At 39.5% G+C, this 21429-nt stretch overlaps 2 protein-coding genes across 3 annotated transcripts in view; both read right to left on the bottom strand.

Moving 5' to 3' along the window:
* The window catches only part of CDKL5 (cyclin dependent kinase like 5), a 198762-nt gene that overhangs the window by 87234 nt on the left and 90099 nt on the right, over positions 1–21429 (bottom strand). The gene's annotated exons all lie outside the window — the stretch shown is intronic.
* Positions 14032–20317, bottom strand: LOC125931522 (gap junction alpha-1 protein-like). The gene is made up of 2 exons (XM_049643542.1): positions 19855–20317; positions 14032–16354 (listed from the first exon to the last, which is right to left on the bottom strand). Exon 2 carries the CDS (start codon positions 16289–16291, stop codon positions 15392–15394), a length of 900 nt encoding a protein of 299 aa, XP_049499499.1. The 5' UTR covers positions 16292–16354; positions 19855–20317; the 3' UTR covers positions 14032–15391.

Genomic DNA, 21429 nt, shown 5'->3' with positions numbered 1-21429 from the left:
ACCAAGATGGCAAATGGGTGTATGGATGTGGGTGGGATTACAGAACTTCACTGTAAGGGAAGGGTTCTCAGACAAATATACAGAGGCCCTTATACTGTCCCCTGAGACTCTGGTCTCCAGGACAAGATGCCTTATAGCCCTGGACCCCAGACACTGGTTGATAATGCTGTTGGACCCCATGGGGACTGTGGACTCAGGTTATGTGTGGGTGTCTGGCCTGGTTGTTTGGCTCATTCACTGCTTTAACTGAGAGTGAAGGCATCCAGACTCTCATTTATACCCACAACCTGGCTATCAACTATAGTGCTGTTGGCTTGCCCCTCAATACAGCATCCCACTGACAGGTTCATTGGCTTTCAACCCAGCTCCCTGGAGTGTGAAGTAACTTGGAGATTCCTTAGGGGCCAATCACAAGCTGAAGGAGACCCAGGAATCCTCTCTCCACCTAACCACAGCATGCCACATTTTACTCTGCTGTTGCTGCTTCCATTGTGATGAGGCAACTTTGCAAGGCAGTTTCCTCAGTTCCAAAAGGGGAATGGAGCATAAGCTTCCTACACTTTTGGCTTTACCCTCAACCTACTGTCTCCCTAAATCCAGAATTTCAGTTCCTTGAGGTAATGGGGGCTGGGGGGAGAAAGTCAAGACTTGCCTGCCCTAACTCTGCCTGTTCTGCTCACATACATGTCTTTGGCACCCGGAAGGGGCCTGCCTATCATTTCTCTTTTAAGTCTCACAATAATTTCCCCTACACAGAGGCATTCACCCTACTCTCTCACCTGGAACCAGGATAGAAGAAAAAGTCAGGGAAAAAAAACCAATTTATTCACCAAAGATATATCACCAGGTATTCCAGAAATATTACCCCTGTTAAATACATAAGTATTCAGATACAATGACAGGGGGGAAAAAAAAAAAAGAAAGGTTTAAAATTAAACAGACTGATGATCAACATAAAAAACTATGGTCCAAATGAAGACAAAAATCTACTGTCCTGTTGAACTAGTGATAGACAAGTAGCTTGCTACAGATTCCTTTACTGAAGGAAGGAATGACTGTGCCTAACTTTCTTAGGGCCAATTTTTTCCAAGAAATTATGTAGATACTATTGAAGTCAGCAGACTTAAGTTTTTCAGACATCAGTGGGTAAACAATGTATAGAATGCTAACAGTAGCAGAGCTACAATAGAGGCAATTTGCTCACTGCTTCCTAGAAGTGCTAACAAAAATCAGGCCCATGAGTATAAGCTCACACCTGCTGCTCAAGTTAGAAACAGTACTGCTAAAATGACTGTAAAACCACTGCTTAAGAATGTCTGATTCTTGGGGCGCCTGGGTGGCTCAGTCAGTAGAGCCTGTGACTCTTGATCTCAGGGTTGTGAATTTGAGCCCCACGTTGGGTGTGGAGCATACTAAAAATTTTAAAAATATGTATCCAAAAAAAAAAAAAAAAAGAATGCTTCATTCTATTTTCCTTTTATTCATCAATAAGCTGATGGGATCATACATGTATATATAAAATATGAAATCTATAATCCTTGATTTGGGGCCCTACTTTGACATTTTCCTATAAAGAAAAATGGGAATACTGAAAACTGGTAAAGAAAGCCAAAACAACGTGGTTTTTTTTCCGATTCATGAGAAATATGCCTGCGTTTTTGGACAGAAACTCCAAAGTTTGGGGCACCTGGGTGGCTCAGTTGGTTACGTGTCGGGCTCTTGATTTCAGCTCAGGTCATGATCTCTCATGGTTTGTGAGTTCAAGCCCTGCATTGGGCTCTGTGCTGCCGGTGTGCAGCCTGCTTGGGATGCTTTCTCCCTCTCTCTCTCTCTTCCCCACCCCTACTCATGTTCTCCTTCTCTCCCAAAATAAATAAACTAAAAAAAAAAAGGAAACTCCAAAGTTCAAAAGCAACAGAAATTATGTTCTGTATAACATCTTTAGGTTCCTAAGGCATAAGGTCCTTCAGTTTACTATAATGTTGCCCAAATGTGAAAGACTGATAGGGAGAGTGAGAGAAACGTAGAAGCTCTCTATTCAAACAACTGAACTGGATTACCTCCAGGGACCATGTGATCATACCTTCTGATAGACATGCTCACACATATGCAGACAAAGATGGTATAACTAACATCTGAAACAAGTTCCAAGTCCCTGCTTTTTGCCATAACCATATTCATGTAGAGAACTGAAAATTACATTCAACATAGGGAGCAAGTTTTTCTTAAAAACTTACCTTCCAAGTATCTAGAGTTCAGTTAGTTAAAACTTGTTTTATCTTTTATGCGTTGTGGAGCAAACTAGAAAACACCACATTCACTTTCTCTTACCATGGAAAGAGATGAATACCAAACATAAAACAGCCTAAATATTTTTGAAAGAACTAAGTCTGGTTTGCTTTTATAGACAAGTACTCAGCACTTTATCTTACATGTAATAGGTATGTAACAAAAACGTCCACAGAAATGAACTGTACCACCTTGTCATACAGGCATGGAACTCTTTACCACCATCACATAAGGAAGCTGAGCCGGCCACCTTGAGTGCGAAAGCAAAAGAGGAAAGGACAAAAATCCCAAAAGTGACCATGCTTTTAAACTAACTGTGGAAAAGAAGTCTCAAACTGTTCACTTTTTCAAGAGAATTAGCCAAGAAACACTCTATAAAATGAAGAAAATTATTGTGTGGCTAGTTATTTGATGCCAAAAATATCACTCAAGCATTCTGGTTGAAATCCTCTTCTAGTAAGATTCTCTAAGACCTCAGTGAGGTCATCAGTTTGCACATGATAGATATTTCAAACATACTCTGTTGTCAATCACCAGATTGAGGAAAAGAAAGATGTGTTACATACCATGCAGCCTGGCAGCTTTCCAAGGTTTCCAGTATAAAGTTTTAACTCCATGCTTCATCTCCTAACTTCAAAAAAACCAAAAACCAAAAACAAACAAAATGCCCCCGCTCCTGTTATAGCTAATTATTTGCAATTTCTCAAGTGAACCTTCCCAATACTTGCTTACACTCTGCCTCTAGCATTCGTCCTTTCTTCATTGATTCATTTATTCAATCAACAAACATTTTCCAAGCTCCTACCAGGTAAGAGGTACTGTGCAATTCAGTAGAATATTTATTTGGGTAAGGAAGTACCCATGAGGTGACTTTATTTTTTTATTATTATTTTTTTAGCTGCTACTTAAGTCACAAGAAGCAAACCCTGCTAATTCTAGTTAATTCTTTTTTTTTCCTTTCAAACTCTCCTTTGGGAAGCACTTCAAGATCCTCCAGGTTGTTTTGTGGTCCCTAGCACTACAAGCTCTTACCACAGCCGCAGTGGAATCTGGGATATGCCATTCAGCCTCACGTCCCACCTCAGACTGGAATTAAGATCCATCAGCCCACACACTTCACATAACTCTATGCCCCTAAGACCTAGCAGAAAGACACTCCAAAAGGGTAGGCTAAATGAGTTAGGCACTTTAGCTGCTCTAAGTACCTCTTAAGAATCTTACAGGGACCAAGAAGAAATGAAGCAATGGAGACAGAGAGAATAGAGGTATGTACATTTTAACTAAAAACATCACAGAAAATAAAGACTGAAATATTATCTTGTTAAAAAGACCAACCACCTGAGTTTTGAAAGGAATGACCTAGTTGTTTCTTTTTTTTTTTAATGTTTATTTATTTCTGAGACAGAGAGAGACAGAGCATGAGTGGGGGAGGGGCAGAGAGAGAGGGAGACACAGAATCCGAAGCAGGCTCCAGGCTCTGAGCTGTCAGCACAGAGCCTGACGTGGGGCTCGAACTCACAAACCGTGAGATCATGACCTGAGCTGAAGTCGGTCACTCAACGCACTGAGCCACCCAGGCTCCCCCCTTGACATTTTCATTCTGACAGCCTATGAACTCTTCAAGGGCAGAGACCACATCTTTGTGGTCATGTGGTCAGAGATGAGGTCTCTGAGGCATGTCCTGAGCCTTCTCTCTATGGGCTCTCCAAATTATGCATCATGCCCTTTGTATTCTTTATTCGCAACATCCAGCAGGACTCACCACAGCAGGCATGTCTGCTTAATGAATTACTTTTAAGTTTTCTGTGGCTTCTCTTGAGCTAGAACTAACAAAGATCCCTTTATATATCAACTAAGAACATATTTAAATGGCATTGATGATTTTTCTATATGAATTTGAAAGATATTTGATTCAGGTAAGTCACAGAGTGGTTAAATGCCTGTGGAAATTTAAGCACCGACATCCATTTTGAGTTTATTTTTGTGTATGGTCTAAGAAAATGGTCCAGGTTCACTCTTCTGCATGTCGCTGTCCAGTTTTCCTACCACCACTTGCTGAAGAGACTGTCTTCATTCCACTGGATATTCTTTCCTGCTTTGTCAAAGATTAGTTGGCCATACGTTTGTGGGTCCATTTCTGGGTTCTCTATTCTGTTCCATTGATCTATGTTTCTGTTTTTGTGCCAATACCATGCTGTCTTGATGATGACAGCTTTGTAGTAGAGGCTAAAGTCTGGGATTGTGATGCCTCCTGCTTTGGTCTTCTTCAAAATTACTTTGGCTATTTGGGGCCTTTTCTGGTTCCATACAAATTTAGGATTGTTTGTTCTAGCTCTGTGAAGAATGCTGGTGTTATTTTGATAGGTATTTATCCAAGGGATATAGGTATGCTGTTTCGAAGGGGCACACGCACCCCAGTGTTTATAGCAGCACTATCAACAATAGCCAAAGTATGGAAAGAGCCCAAATGTCCATGGATGCATGAATGGATAAAGAAGATGTGGTGTATATATATATATACAATGGAGTATTAGTCAGCAATCAAAAAGAATGAAATCTTGGGGCGCCTGGGTGGCGCAGTCGGTTAAGCGTCCGACTTCAGCCAGGTCACGATCTCGCAGTCCGTGAGTTCGAGCCCCGCGTCAGGCTCTGGGCTGATGGCTCGGAGCCTGGAGCCTGTTTCCGATTCTGTGTCTCCCTCTCTCTCTGACCCTCCCCCGTTCATGCTCTGTCTCTCTCTGTCCCAAAAATAAATAAAAAACGTTGGGAAAAAAAAAAGAATGAAATCTTCCCATATGCAACTACGTGGATGGAACTGGAGGGTATTATGCTAAGCGAAATTAGAGAAAGACAAATATCATATGACTTCACTCATATGAGGACTTTAAGACACAGAACAGATGAACACAAGGGAAGGGAAGCAAAAATAATATAAAAACAGGGAGGGGGACAAAACATAATAGACTCTTAAATATGGAGAACAAACAGAGGGGTTATTGGAGGGGTTGGGGAGAGAGGATGGGCTAAATGGGTAAGGGGCATTAAGCAATGTACTCCTGAAATCACTGTTGTACTATATGCTAACTGACTTGGATGTAAATTTGAAAAAAAAAAAAGCACCGACAACATGAAAATTGCAAATTAATGAATTACCTTAAGAGAAATTACACATTATTCTCTAACAAAACATGACAGAAATTTTATATTCAACACTGTGTTTATAAGGAATAGAAAATACTATGTTTATAAGGAATAGAATAAGCTGTTAGGTTATATTACCTGGTACACAGAATATGCATGTGAACGAAACTTGATTCCACATTTATATGAATGAGAAAATTTAAATTTTCACTGAAAAAGCAAGGTAAAGGGCAGCACAAACCTCTTCTGAAGAGGAAAACCTGACTACATTTTAAGTACTTTACAATAAGTCCCTAAAGTAGAATTTAAGTCTAATGGCATGGATAACATTAACATGATGACTCGTGAAGTATATCCTTCTAGTTATTCTACTAACTGCATTTGAACAAAAAGGCACCTAAGGCAACAGAAAACATCATAGATGTATAAATAAATGTGACAAATGATAGATGTATATAATAAAATATAACCTGGCTAAATTTTCTCTTGAACTCTGAACTGAAAAAAATGCAGAAATTTCTAACAAAATCATTATTTCCTACTGTCTGAAACAAACTAAAAAAAAAATCTGATTATTAGAGGACTATACTCCAAACAGTTTAAAATATAAGATATGTACTGGTTATTTTTCATACTCTCAGTGCCAGATCTATCTATGTGATTTCATAAGAAAACTAAATGTGTTTCTAAAAAGGGGTCACACATCTACAAGAAGGTTAAGAACTTCAGATCTACAGCCAAACTGCCTGGATTTCAATCATGGCTCTACCACCCACTAGGTGAGTGACCTTTGGCAAGTTACTTAACTTCTCAGTGCCTCAATTTCCTTTTCTGAAAACTGTGTCTAGTAATGTCACTTACTCCTGAGGCTATTAGGATTGACTAAGAAGATACAAGGAAGATCGAAGTAAAATGCTCACAACACAACATGAGCCAAATGTTGTTGTTATTATTACTATCATCAGGGATAAAGTTCAAAATGCTCTACTTCAGACACTCCCAAATCACCAGAGCAAGTTTCCAGAGGAACTCAGAGAGCACGGGGTTTGTCCCTGGGAGCAGAGGAGGGGGTTCCTTCTCCTATACCTTGGGAGAACTAACGGTTCTTTTTATTATAAAGCCCAGACTCACAAAGGCAGTGGAGCTGAACTTCCCATCCAATAGGCTAATGTCAAAGAGAGCTGATGTCCCTCCAGGACTAAGAGGGTCACAGGGCTGGGGCTGCTGCATGAGGCAGAGGGCTGTCCAGGACTTCGGACAGTGGTGGTACTTGGAGAGATTCCTCCAGTCTGATCATGAAGCACCACAGCCTGGAGAGCTGGGGCCAGGGGAACAATGCCCACTGGAGGGTAGTGCCTGGCAAAAGGTTTAATGGTAACCCAAGTAACACAATGATAACCATGAGAACAACAAGGCACTTAAGGGTTAGGCCCCTTCCCCATTTGCCTGGTACTTCACAAACCAAAGGCAGCTTGTTTCAGCCAACGGGAAGCAAAGGAGCTTCAATAATACCACAAGTCACATGGTGTGGAGCTAGATTTCTTTTCCTCTCTAAAATAAAGAATTGTTTTCTACATGAGTGTCATGAAGCAAAATAAAATGTATTTCACAGGTCTTTGAACTCTACAAAATGGCAAAGTGTGCGACGGTAACGACAACATCTCGGTCCCATCTGTATAGTCCCCAGGGCCAATCACAGTGCCTGACACGTGGTATATTTCAGGAACAAATTGATGTTATCATATAAACCAGTGTTTGCAGAATTTTTACACACATGTGGAGATTTGTGTTTTGGTAAAGATGGAGTAGCCCCGTTTCTCCCAGGTCCTTCCTCTTAAATCTAAAACTCCCTGTATATAACACACAATCAAGCATAAGAAGACAAGGGGGCAAAGAGAAAGCTGACAGCCTCAGGACTTTGGGACTTGAGGAACACTGTGGCAGGAATTCCCTGGGTTTCCCCACTGTTTCCTAGGTATCCCCAATAGAGTGCTGCAGAATCCTCCAACCCAGAACCAACAAGAGGCGAACATAAAAACGTGCCAAGAAAAGTCTACTCTTAGCGCCCAAGGAGCAGGAAAAGGATGGGCCAACAGAAAATCTTTTGGGCAATACTCCCCCTACTCTAGGCAAACATAAATGGAAAAACTGCACTACCATCCCACTGAGGTTTCAGGGGGGCTGAGCAGGCAGGCACTCTGTACTGATACACATATGCATGTGCGCACACAAGCTCCAAAGAAGCAGGCAGCAGGGCTCCGACTCCCTAACTTCCCACCTGGTGCTGTCCCTGAGCGGGGAGCTGATCTCCCATTTCCTGCCTCACAAAAGCAGGCACAGCTTCCGTTCCCCATCTTGTCATATTGGCAAGTCCGGTCAGGGGCTGATCTTCCACCTCCCTCCAGGCGGAAGCAGCCAACAGTACTCTGGCCCCTCTGCCACAGTGGTGTCTGCAGGACAGAGCAGAGGCAATAAGGGCAGTGGAAGCACTGGTCCACTTTCTCTGGGAAGGGGTGTCAGCAGGGCCAAGTGAGGTAAACATCCACTCCCCCCCCACCCCCCGCCATTCTGCAAGGAGGCAGTACGACTAAGAGCAACACCTCCTCTGTGGAGGTAGGGGTGGGGGGCGCCACGCAGGAAGCTGCACCTAGCCACCTATCACGCTAACTACCACTCAACAGGGGGGCTGCCTGAACAAAACTAAACTAAACTAAACTAAACTAAACTAAACTAAAATAAAATAAAATAAAATAAAATAAAATAAAAAAGAATCTAGTGTCTCATAATATCCAAACTGCCCAGGATACAATTAAAAAAAAAAAAAAATCACATCATACCAAGGGCCATGAAATTCACAACTTGAATGAGAAAAGACAAGAGACATCACCACAGAGATGAATCAAACTGGAATTATCTGACGACGATTTTAAAGCAACCCTACTAAGACTACTTCAACAAGCAACCCAGAAAAGCCCATGGGCACAGATTTAAAAATAGCCCCAACAAAAGCCTGCTCTCCAGGTAAAGGACCAGGCAAGGAGCAGCCTAGGCAAGAAAACTTTTAGACAATAACCATCCACTCTACTCCAGCCAAATGAAAAAGTGGCTCCATCCACACCAGTAAGGGCGGAATGGGGAGCATGTCTAAGCCCCTGCCAGGGGATTGTCAGTGGAGGCCACTTAAGAAGCCAAACTCCCATCCACACCAGCAACAAGGAGCCCCTCCCCAGTGGGTATCAATGGAGGCAGAATTAGCAAAATGAACTACCAGCCCCGTCTGTGGCCGTCACCTTACCAGAGCAGACCAGATAGAAGATTAAGTAAGATACAGAGTCTAATGACATAATAACCAAAATGTCCAGGTTTCTACAGAAAACCAGTCATCATACTAAGAACTAGGAAAGCCTCAACATGAATGAGAAAAGACTATCAAGAGATGCTAACACAGAGATGGCAGAATTATCTGACAAGGATTTCAAAATAGACATCATGCAAAGAGAAACTCTCAAAGGAAATTTTAATTTCAAAGAACTTAATGAAAATACATTAAATCAAAACATGGGTATAACTAAAGCAGTACTAACAGAGAAATTTGTAGCACTAAATGCACACGTTAGAAAAGAAAGGTCTCAAATCAATAATCTAAATTCTTACCTCAATACTGGCAAAAGAAATAAGCACAAAACAAGAAGGAAGGAAATATTAAAGGTAAGAGCAGAAATCAGTGAAATTTTAAACAGGAAAATAAAGAAAATTTTCTTAAAAATGTTTTAATTTAAAAGATTAAATCAATGAAGCAAAAACTGGTCCTGCTAAAAGATTAATAAAATTGATAAACTTCTAGCAAGATAAAGAAAAGACAAAAATTCTCAACATCAGGAACAAAACAGGAGAGAGATCCCTAGAACCCTACAGCCCTTACCACGAACTTTACACTCCTAAATCTGACAACTTAGAAAGAATGGGCCAATCCTGGTAAACCACAAACTATCAAACTTAACCAAGATGAAATCAACAATTCAAATTGTTGCATAATTATTAAATAATTGAATTTGTAATTTTATTTTTTTAATGTTTATTTATTTGATGAGAGAGAGAGGTAGTGTATGCATGTGTGTGTGGGGGGGAGAGAGAGAGAGAGAGAGAGAGAATGAATCCCAAGTAGGCTCCCCACTGTCAGCGCAGAACCTGACCCAGGGCTTGATCTCATGAACCATGAGATCACGACCTGAGCCCAAAATCAAGAGTCAGATGCTTAACCAACTGAACCACCCAGGTGCCCCTGAATTTGTAATTTTAAAGTACCCAATAAAAGAAATTTTCAGGCTCAGATGGGCTCACTAGAGAATTCTATCAGACACTTAAAGGACAATTAACATCAATTTTACACAATCTCTTCCAGGAATGAGAGGAAGAAGAAACACTTCCCAACTCATTTTATGAGGCTACTAATACAATGATATCAAAACCTGACAAAGACAGCATACAAAAATCCAAAAACTATAGACCGGTATCTCTTAGGAACTCATGCACAAAAACACTCAACAAAAATATTAACAAATCAAATCTAGCAATGTATAGAAAGAACTGTACACCGTGACTGGTTGGATTTATTCTACATATGCAAGGCTGATTCAACATCTGAAAACCATGTCAACAGGGTAGGAGCACCTGGATGGCTCAGTCAGTCGAGCGTCTGACTCTGGATTTCAGGTCAGGTCATGATCCCAGTGTCATGGGATTGAGCCCCAAGTTGGGGTCTGTGCTGAGCATGGTGCCTGCTTAAGATTCTCTCTCCCTCTCTTTCTCTCTCAAAAATAGGAAGAAAGAAAGAAAGAAAGAAAGAAAGAAAGAAAGAAAGAAAGATGTAAGGTATCTCCTCAATACTTCAAAAAAAAAAAAAAAAAGAAAGAAAACCATGTCAACAGAGTAAAGAAGAAAAATCACATGATCATATGAACTGATACAATAAAAGAACTTGACAAAACCAAACACCCACTTATGACTAAAAGAAAAAACCTCTGGCAAACAAGGAATAGAAGGTAAGTTCCTCAACTTTATAAATACCATCCATAATACCGTATAGCTAACATCATATTTAACGATGAAAGACTGAATGCTTTGCCCTTAAGATCGGAAACATGAAAAGAATGTCTCCTCTCATCACTGCCACTGAACACAGTGTTCAAAGTTCTAATCAGAGTAAAAAGCCAAGAAAAAGAAATAAAAAGCATACTGATTGTAAAAGGAATAAAACTGACATTATTTGCAAATGACATGACCACCTACATTAAAAAATTCCAAGAATCCACCAAAATCTCCTAGAACTAAGTTTAGCAAGATTGTAGACTATAAGGTTAACGAACAAAAATCAATCACATTTCTATATGCAAGTGACAAAAATGGGAGACAGAAATTAAAAGCAAAATATCATTTACAATTACTCCAAGGAAATGAAATAGATATAAACAATGAAATATGTACAGGATCTGTATCCTGAAAATGACCAAATCTTGATGAAAAAAACCTGAAGAAACCCTAGGTAAATTGAGAAACATACTGTACTCAGGTATTAGAAAACTCAACAAGATGCCAATTTTCCTCAAATTGATAATAAAGGTTTGATGCAATTACAATAAAAAAATCCCAGCAAGTGTTGTGTAGATATAGGCAAACTTATTCTAAAATGAAAATGGAAAGGCACCTGACCTGGAATAGCTAAAGAAATTTTGAAAAAGCAGAATAAAAATGAAAGGAATCATCACACCTGATGTTTAGGGTTACTACGGAGCTACAGAATGGTAATCAAGACAGTGTGATACTGGCCGAAGGATAAACACACACATCAATAGGGCCATGCAAATACACCTGATTTTTGCCTGCAAAAGTAATTCAGTGGAGGAAGGAGAGACTTTTCCATAAATGGTGGTGCTATAGCAATTAGACATCCACAGCACCCTTTCCCCCCCAAAAAAACAGAGAGAGAGAGAAAGAAAGAAAATGCCTCAACCTAAAATCTCACAACTTAGACAAAAATTAACTCAAAATGGATCATGAACTTTAATTCAAGATCATGGACTTATATTTACTTATATGTAAATCTATAAAACTTTTAGAAACAAAGAAGAAAATCTTTACGATATAGGACTAGACAAAAAGTTCTTAGACTTACCACCAAAAACACAATCCATAAAAAGAAAAATAAATGACCTTATCAAAATTAAAATAATTAGCTCTGTGAAAGACCTTATTAAGTGATGAAAAGACAAGCTACAAGCAGGGAGAAAATATTTTCAAACATACCCAACAAAGGATTTTAATCCAGAATAAATATATGTATCTATCTCTCTCACTGAAGAGGATACACAGATCCCAAATAAGCACATGAAAAGCTACTCAACATTATTAGCCATTAGAGAAATGTAAATTTAAACTACAATGAGATCACCTACATATCTATTAGAATGGATAAAACAAAAACCAGTGATAATACCAAATGCTAGGGAGCATGTAGAGAAATGAAATCACTGACACATTGCTGATGGGAATGTAAACCACTCTGGGAAAAGAATATGCCAGTTTCTTACAAAACTATATATTCATTTACAACTCAGCAGTTACACTCTTGGGCATTCATCCTGGGGAAATGAAAACTTTTGTTTACAAAAAAGCCTGTACACCAATGTTCATGCAGCTTTATTTGTAGTAGCCAAAACCTGGAAACAATCTTCAACAGGTCCTTTGACAGGTGAATAAACAGTGGTACCTCCATTCTATGGACTACTACTCAGCAATAAAAAAGGACAAACTAGTGATTCACACAAAAACTTGATGGGTCTCAAGGGAGTTATGCTGAGTGAAAAAAGCCAATCTCAAAAGGTTATACAGTGTATCATTCCATTTAAACAGTATTCTTGAAATGACAAAATTATAGAGATGAACAGACTAGTGGTTGTGAGGAGTTAGGGAGAGGGGAATGGAGGGGTGCAGCTGTGGCTATAAATAGCACAAGGGATCCTTATGATAAAACTGTTCTATATCTTCACTGTGGTGGTCACATGAATCTACACAAGTGATAAAAACTATACATATGCATGTGCATGCACACACACAAATATGAGTGCATGCAAAATTGGTGAAATCTGAATAAGGTCAATGGATTATATCAATGTCAGTTTTCTGGTTGTGATATTTACTATAATTATGCAAAATGTTACTATTGGGAGAAATCAGTTGAAGAATATATGGAATCTATTATTTCTTATCGTTGCATGTGATCTGTAATTATCTCAAGATCAAAATGTTAACAAAGAGGGGGCACCTGGGTGGCCTAGTAGGTTAAGCGTCAGACTCTTGATTTCAGCTCAGGTCATGATCTCGCCGTTTGTGAGTTTAAGCCCCATGTCAAGGCTCTGTGCTGACAGTGTGGAGCCTGCCTGGGATTCTCATTCTCTCTCTCTCTCTCTCTCTCTCTCTCTCTCTCTCTCTGCCCTTCCCCCACTCACACTCATTCTCTCTCTCTCTCTCTCTCTCTCTCTAACTCTCTCTCTCTCTCTCTCTCTCTCAAAATAAACAAACTTAAAAATTGAGGGGGGGGCACCTGGGTGGCTCAGTTGGTTAAGCATCCGACTTCGGCTCAGGTCATGATCTCACGGTTCATGAGTTGGAGTCCCATATCAGGCTCTGTGCTGACAGCTTGGAGCCTGGAGCCTGCTTCCTGCCTCGAATTCTGTCTCCCTCTCTCTCTACCCCTCCCCTGCTCATGCTCTTTCTCTCTCTCTCAAAAATAAACATTAGGAAAAAAATTTTTTTCTTAACAAAATCAAGCAAGCAATTATGTGAAAATCAGTGTGAAACAGGAAGTGAGCGTGGCAATGTCCAATCCAAGGTTTCAGAGGTTTTCCAGTGCCCCACAGAAACACACATCCCATTAGTAAATAACTGTGCTTATTCCTCACAAAATAATTTGAGAGAAGGAAATCTGAACAATTCTTCAATGAACCAAGAGACTGGGTTTTACAAATGAGACCATTTACACTGTCACAGCAAGAGGCTATTGATTGGCAGGTTTACCATTTCAGTTGTCCCTATCTTCCTCCTTCAGAGCCCTGTGGGATGGGAAGAAGCTTCTGATAAAGAGTAGATCAGTTAATGGGGCGCCTGGGTAGCTCAGTAGGTTAAGCGTCCGACTTCGGCTCAGGTCATGATGTCACAGTTCATGGGTTCGAGCCTCACGTCGGGCTCGGAGACTGGAGCCTGCTTCAGATTCTGTGTCTCCTTCTCTCTCTCTCTCTGTGCCCCACCCCCACTCTCACTCACTCTCTCTCTCTCTGTCTCAAAAATAGACATTAAAAAAAAAAGAGGAGATGAGTTAAAAGAAAAAAAAGAAGCTACATTTTTTTGCACATCCAAGTAGTGGGTATATCTCTGATCGTACTACATATAACTAAAGATGCTGATACTAAAACCTTCTGTAATGGAATCACTGTAATTCCATTTCTAAAACTCTGCAGTAGATTTTGCTTAGATTAAGATATACTGAATGAAGAGTTCAAAAGACTAGGAAAGATGACTGCAGCCAGAAACTCTCAGAGGCAGACATGCAGGTTGTTCTCTTAAACTTTATTAAAGAACATTCTCTAGACTATATGATGGACTAGGTCTACATGTGCACTAATAAAGCTGAACATGACAGTAGTCTAATGTGAAATATTAAACTATTTAGTGTACAAAACTGTTGATGTAGCTGTCGCACAAGAACAAAGTATGAAGCTCGGCATTTTCACCAACCATCTGTCAGTTTTAGAAAAGGTATTTGAAGAAACAGATTTCTTTAGTGTACATTTCCAACACATTAGTTACATGGGTAATATTCAAACCTCTTTCAACCTTTCTTGCACTCCAAATCTCAGTACAAACATCAAAAATGCCAGCCACCCCAAAAGACTGCCCGCCAAACTCATAACAGAATACAAGTTCTACAATAATGCTTGTTATGTAAGGTTTATTAAGTAGAACAAAGCCAAGAACTATCAGTTACTGCAAAATTCATGTAAGAACATTTAATAGTTCAGCTCTATTCGTTCCTTTTAAGTTTCTCACATTGACTGCTGTTCACAGAACTAAAAGTGTATCATTCAAGTATCAATGATTACATTTCAGAAAAAGGACATCATTCCCGACATCTTTCTACAAAAGAAAAAAATCATAATGAACAGAACCAGTGTCCCTAATAGAATAAAGTGGCTGAAGGGGGGCATCTGAGTGGGGGAGGGAGGAGTGCTTCACTTTCACAGTAGGAATTATGTAATGTAAACATCATATGGCCCATACCACAAAATCTGTGACAAAGGCTCAAATTTGAACACTGCATTATTTTAATAATCCATGTTCATGAGTTTATACTGTGTCTGTTTGTACCAACACATCACAAATATCTATCACTCCTTCATATACACTGAACCATTCGTGGGGAATATGGGAGAGAAAGTCTTTACTTATGTACCACCTGATGGAGACTTTATTTAAAATGTAAATTCTTCGAGTCAACCATTTTAAATACCAAGATGTTCCTCTGATTAATCCCTCCCCGTCTCTCCCCTCCTATCCCAGATACTCCAAAAGAACCCTGTATGTCCACTAAGCCTCGTGACTGACAGTGTTCAGTACCGCTTCCACTGGAACAAAAGTACACTCTCCATTGTACCTTCCTTTTACTTTAACAATTGAGCAAAATCATAATGCTTTCAAGCATGTGTCTAGATCTCTAGGTCATCAAGGCTGCTGCTGGCATGACTGCTGGCTTTGCAGAATGGCTGCTGTCTACAATGGCTACTGCCCAGTAGCTAGGGTTTTTGTTTTTTCCCTCAGAATCTGCTTATCATCAGGGAAATTAAAAGGCTGTGTGAGCGAGTGGAGAGGCGGTGCTTCTTGCCTGCCCCATTAAACCTTGCTATGCACTCTATTTAGCATGGTTTTGCTCATTTCCTTGTTTGCTGTAACTGAGGCAGGAAGAACTGTTTGCGTTTCCGGGAACAAGCTTGTTCCTGGGAACGGACATGTCAGAGAGAGCAATAACTGATGAACTGTCTTTGGAGGGACCCAGCAGACCAGATATAACATAGTAAGACTCACTCTCTGAATCCTTCACGCGGTCCTTAATGCTCTTGACGAAGACAGAGAATAGCTCGACGATGTTCAAAGCAAGAGACACCAAGGACACCACTAGCATGAAGAGAATGAAGATATTTTTCTCTGTGGGGCGAGAAAGGAAGCAGTCCACTTGATGCGGGCAGGGGTCTCGTATGCAAGTGTAAACCGCGTTTAGACTGAATCCATAGATGTACCACTGGATCAGCAGGAAGACCACCTCGAAAAGAGACTTGAAGAAGATGCTGACAGTATAGATTCGCAGCAAGTCCCTTCTCATTTTCACCTTATAGTGTTCTTCAGCGCTGAACTTGAACTTCTTGATTTCGATTCTGATTTCCTCCATGTTGACATCATTGGTTTGAGCAACTGTGAGTTCCTCCCCTTTCTTTTTCGAATTATGTTCCTTGCGCAGCAAGTAGAATACATGCACTAGGTACAAAAGTGAGGGGACAGACACAAATATGATCTGCAGCACCCAGAAGCGCACATGAGAGATCGGGAAGGACTTATCGTAGCAGACGTTTTCACAACCGGGCTGCCGAGTATTACAACGAAAGGCAAACTGCTCATCATCCCAGGCTGACTCAACTGCTGTCCCCAGGAGCAGGATTCGGAATACGAAAAGGATGGAGAGCCATACCTTCCCTCCAGGGTTGGAGTAGGTTTGAACCTTGCCGAGGAGCTGGCCTAAGGAACCCCAGTCACTCATGCTGCCTGTCCGCTGTTCTTTCGCTTAAAAGAAGTGAAGTAGGCACACCAAGTGACTGTGCTCCTTAGAGGATGAAGTAAAATGAAAAAGTAAGTTCAAGCACTCAAAACCCTGTAAAGTTTATAAAAGTCGGCTACACCCTTTGGTACCTTCCTCACTCTTCCTCCTAATGAAAGACAACTGCTGATACCCAATAAAAGCTTATGTGGGTTCATTTTCATACATGGTGAGTAAATACTCTTAAATAAAGATGTACATATATCAATAATAGGAAGAGTTACAAAAATGAGGGAACAAAATAAACGTATCTAAAGGTTTCTTCAATTCCAGAGTAAAGCCATCTCCAAAGATAAATACTGAAACAGAGAAACTGAATTAAAATTTCACAAGCAGGGATGCCTGGGTGGCTCAGTCAGTTGAGCATTCAATTCTTATTTTTGACTCAGGTCATGATCTCACAGTTCATGAGTTTGAACCCCACGCTGGGCTCTGCACTGACAGTGTGGAACCTGCTTGGGATTCTCTCATTCTCTCCCCCTGCCCCCCGCCCACCTCCACCACTCGTGCTCTCTCTCTCTCCCCCAAAATAAATAAAAATTAAAAAATTTTCACATGCATATATTGACCACTTCATCTTCAAACTTATTACAGCCATCATTTCCTAAATACATAATGATAGGGGCACCTGGCTGGCTTAGTCGGTAGAGCATGTGACTCTTGATCTCACGGTGCTGAGTTCAAGCCCCATGGTGGCATGGAGCCTATTTAGAAAAAAAAATTTTTTTTGAAAAGGGAACAACCAAGTAAATAATGCTATTCATTCGAGCATTATTTATTCAGTGCCTACTAGGTACCAGGTACAGTACTGGACACTGGTCCCTATGAGTGAGTAAAACAGAATTCCTGTACTTGTGCAACTTGCAATTAACTAGGGGAAACAGAACGTTAAAAGTACAATATTTTATTAAATCTAAGACACAAGTGATTGTAAGATACACTATTACATTACTTACCATTCAGAAAGCATTAAGGGCATCTAGTGTTAAGATGAGCCTCAATTTCAGAAATGTGAGCAGAAATGTATGTCTTAGAATCGATGAAAAAGGCTAAGTGAATGTACAATTGCAATTTTACATAAGTACTAAGAAGTAAACAAATAGGCACTGACAGAAATTAACTCAAGGAAACCCAGATCAGCCTGAGCACGATTAAACTGTGATACTGGGGCAAGACTGAAGCTGAGGGAGAAATTACTAATGGCAGTTCAGGATCTCTAGGGGACAGTGGGAAGATTGGGGGAGAACATAGGACACAATTGAAAAGTACAGGGATGATGGTTCTGTGCTAAAATGGGCAGCCAGTGAGTTTTAGTGGCGACAAAAGTAGAAGAGGATGTCAAGAATCATGGGGGTGATCCTGAGAGTCTCTCACCCTGGAGAGGGAAACAATCCTGCCACTGTGGTCCTGAATGCTGTGATGAATGAAGGGACATTTTTGCAATGGTGGCTGCCAACCCAGTTAGCATAGAGTAGCAAGATCAAAAAGAGAGAGAGAGAGAGAGAGAGAGAGAGAGAGAGAGAGAGAAGAGAAGAGAAGAGGAGAGGAGAGGAGAGGAGAGGAGAGGAGAGGAGAGGAGAGGAGAGGAGAGGAACTTATCTGGAAATTGGAAGTCAGGACCCCGCCAACAAAGGCCTCAATTTAAAAACTTATTTACTAAATGTAAATCATTATCTCAGTTGAACTGTTAGCACATAGAAGCTTTTTTGGTAAGACTAAAATACTGACATACTATGTTCATGCATGTGGATTTCTTCTAGGAGATCGTTTTATCAACAGGTGTTTTGGGGGTTTGTGGGGGGTTTTGGTTTTATTAAGTTTCAGGAGGAGCAACATGGATACTGACCACTAATCTATTGAGGCTGGATGGGACTTGGCATGGGGCACAACACATAAGTGTGCCACTACTGAAGACCTGTTCTTCTCTCTCCATTTTCTCCCAACAGCCTATTTCTTTATAAGAAATGTCTCTAAGCAAAAGCCTAAAGAAAGACTTCTGCCTCCAATTCAAATCATGCTAGACAAATGGATCTTCTTTTGTTGTTTTTTTTTTTTAAGATTTTATTTTTATTTTATTTTTACGTAATCTCTACACCGAATGCAGGGCTTGAACACATAACCCTGAGATCAAGAGTCACATGTTCCAACAACTGAGCCAGCCAGGAACCCTGGATCTTATTTTAAAACAAATCACAGCTAATTGATTATTACATGGCAAAAAATAATTATTTTCAATCAAATTCTTTCAATACAGCATGAACTCATCATTTCTAAAAACAAAATTTATTTAGTATATTAAGATAAAATCCATAATATGTAATATTTTAATTCTCCCTCCTGAAAAACTTTAATTCCCAAAGACAGATATTCATTTTAAGCAATTAAGAAAATTAAGAGAAAAATATTTCTTAAATATGACATGAGTTTGCCAGCTAATAAGCAATCTTAAATACTATTCAGCTAATTTGTTTCTTGGTTTAACAGCTATTCTTCACAGTAGATTCGGTGAGAAAAATAAAAATTAAGAATGAAACCTAAAAAAAGGGCAAGGTTAATGCAATTTACAATGTCTCAATCGCCCAAGGTTCTGCAAGGATAAGAACTGAAGGCTCCCAAAATGCATTTTTTTTTAGCAAGCAATCAAATTATACGGCTCTTAAGTATACACCATACTTTCTCAGTTGCTTAAATAACACATTTTAGCCAAACTGCCCTCTATCACACAGATTCTAAAAGTGATTCTATTAGGCTAAAGTCACCAAGATCTACAGTTTATGATTAATACATTCTTCAAGGTTAATTGAAAATAAATCACTGGCAGCATAAGAGTTAGGCATTTACTGTCATTAGTTTTTCAAATTTAAACACTGGCTTCGTCTCCAGAGGTTTCAAAGTGCCTCAGAAAATTGAGTTACTTTTTCAAAAACAAGTGGGGTAAAAACACTAAGTGAAGGTTAAACACAATAATCCCTGAAACTACTTTAGCATGGATTCTAAAAGATACCTGATTAAAAAAAAAAAACAAAAGCCAGTGCGGGGCGGGGGGGAATCAATAATTCCAGTTAATTTTGAGTAAAGTTATTAGCAATTTTCTAGAACTACAATAAGTTCTTAAGTTTTTCAAATATTTTGTTCTAAAAAAGTTCTTGCTATAAGCACTTTGAAAATATACATATCTGAAATTCAAAGGGATGAAAATAACTAAGAATGAGTCATCTCAGCTAAGCAAATGGTTCACAGAAAAGTTAAAAGCCTCTTGCTGAACAATTATTTTTAAACTGGACAAGGTATTTCCAATTTTAAAACATAAACGTAAGACTTCAGGTTTCAGTTCCTACAAATAAACTGCTTGAATATTGTCACTCCTGTCCTTATAACAAGAGGGAAAAAAACTGAAAATCAACTTTCCTTAGGCTTATCAGAGAATTAAGGACATAAAGCAAACTGAACTCCTGAAATCTGGAGAGAAAGGCAAATACAGAGAATCACACCCAAGAACAGCTTACCTGGAGCAGAAGGTGCTAGAGAAATACACTGGGGAGAAAACTTAAATGCTAATTTCAACAAAGGCTTGCAAGTAAGAACTCCAACGGACCCAATCCAACGAGAACCCTCCACAATCTTTTGGCTTTACCCTCCAGGACTTCACCAGGTTCTGAACATGAAGATCCAAGAATGATCTCCTCCCCTTTTTGGTAAGGGGAGGAGAAAAGTAACAATGCCCAGGATAAAGATCCAATAAAAATCTTCTCCCTTTTGAGTAAGGGGAAGGAGAACAGAACCCTTTTGAAAAACATCCAGGGGAAAGTAACGGTTTTGAAATAAGCTTGCACTGTTCTCCATGACAAAAGCCAACAGTCCAAGGGAAAATTTACCAGAGCCTTATATGCTGTCCTGGGAGAGGGGAAATTAGCCAGCTATAGCCCCTCTACCCTTCTTGTTTCACCTGAAAAGAAGGGGAGGAAAGGGCCAAAAAATATTTGTGAGAGTTGCAGCCCAGGACTCCAGCCCACCAAAAGACTAAGATTTGGTCCTAAGATTATAGAACACTTCCTCGTCCTCATACTCTACCACCATGTCACCAGGGTTCTGGTACAGTAACAGTGGATTTCAACTGAACAAGTTGCAAGAAACAGACCATTTAAAAAGGAATTCTTAGGGAAATGCAAAGACAATGGGGGAGAAAAATAAAACAAAAAATAAAGACACTAGAGCAAACTAAAGCCTCTGGCACCTACCCCTACAACAAACATTTAATGGCCCAGACCCTAGTCAAATTAACGTAAAACATTACACTAAAAGCCTATTTACCTCAGTTCCCATTGCCCAACATATCCTGGCTTTTAAAAAACAGTAAAAAGCATGCTAAAAGGCAAGATAAAAGGCAATCTGAGGAGACAAAGCAGGCATCAGAATTAGACTCAGGTATGGCACAGATTTGGGGGTTATCAGTAATAATTTCAGATACAGAATATAAAATAACTATGATTACTATGTGAAAAACTCTAATGGAAAAAGTAGACAACATGTAAGTACAGATGGGTAATGTAAGCACAACTCGAAGAAAGAATGAAAAGAAAATGCTACAAATAAAAATCACTACAACAAAAATGAATAATGCTTTTAATGAACTTATCAGTAGATTGGACATGGCCAAGCAAGGAATCAGTGAATTTAAAGGCATTTCAATAGAAACTTCCCAAACTAAATGCAAAGGGAAAAAAGAATTTTAAAAAGCAGAACAGAATATCTAAGAACTACAGAACAATTATAAAAGGTATAACCAGAATACCATAAGGAAGAGAATGAGACAAAGGAGAAGAAATATTTGAAGAAATAATGTCCAAAAATCTTCCAAAATTAATGACACCAAACCATTGCACATCAAAAAGCTCAGAGCAGACCTAGCAAGATAAATACCAAAAAACTACACCTAAACTACATCATATTCAAACTACAGAAAAATAAACATAAAGAGAAAATCATGAAAAAAGCCAGAGGGAAAAAATATCTTACCTACAGATAACAAGGATAAGAAGTACATCCAACTGTTTTCAGAAGCTATAAAGTAGAATATTTAA

The sequence above is a fragment of the Panthera uncia genome, chromosome X (genome assembly GCF_023721935.1).
Source record: "Panthera uncia isolate 11264 chromosome X, Puncia_PCG_1.0, whole genome shotgun sequence".
Taxonomy (NCBI): Eukaryota; Metazoa; Chordata; class Mammalia; order Carnivora; family Felidae; genus Panthera; species Panthera uncia.
Note: the sequence above shows the minus strand (reverse complement) of the source record. Positions and strands in the feature narration are given on the sequence as shown.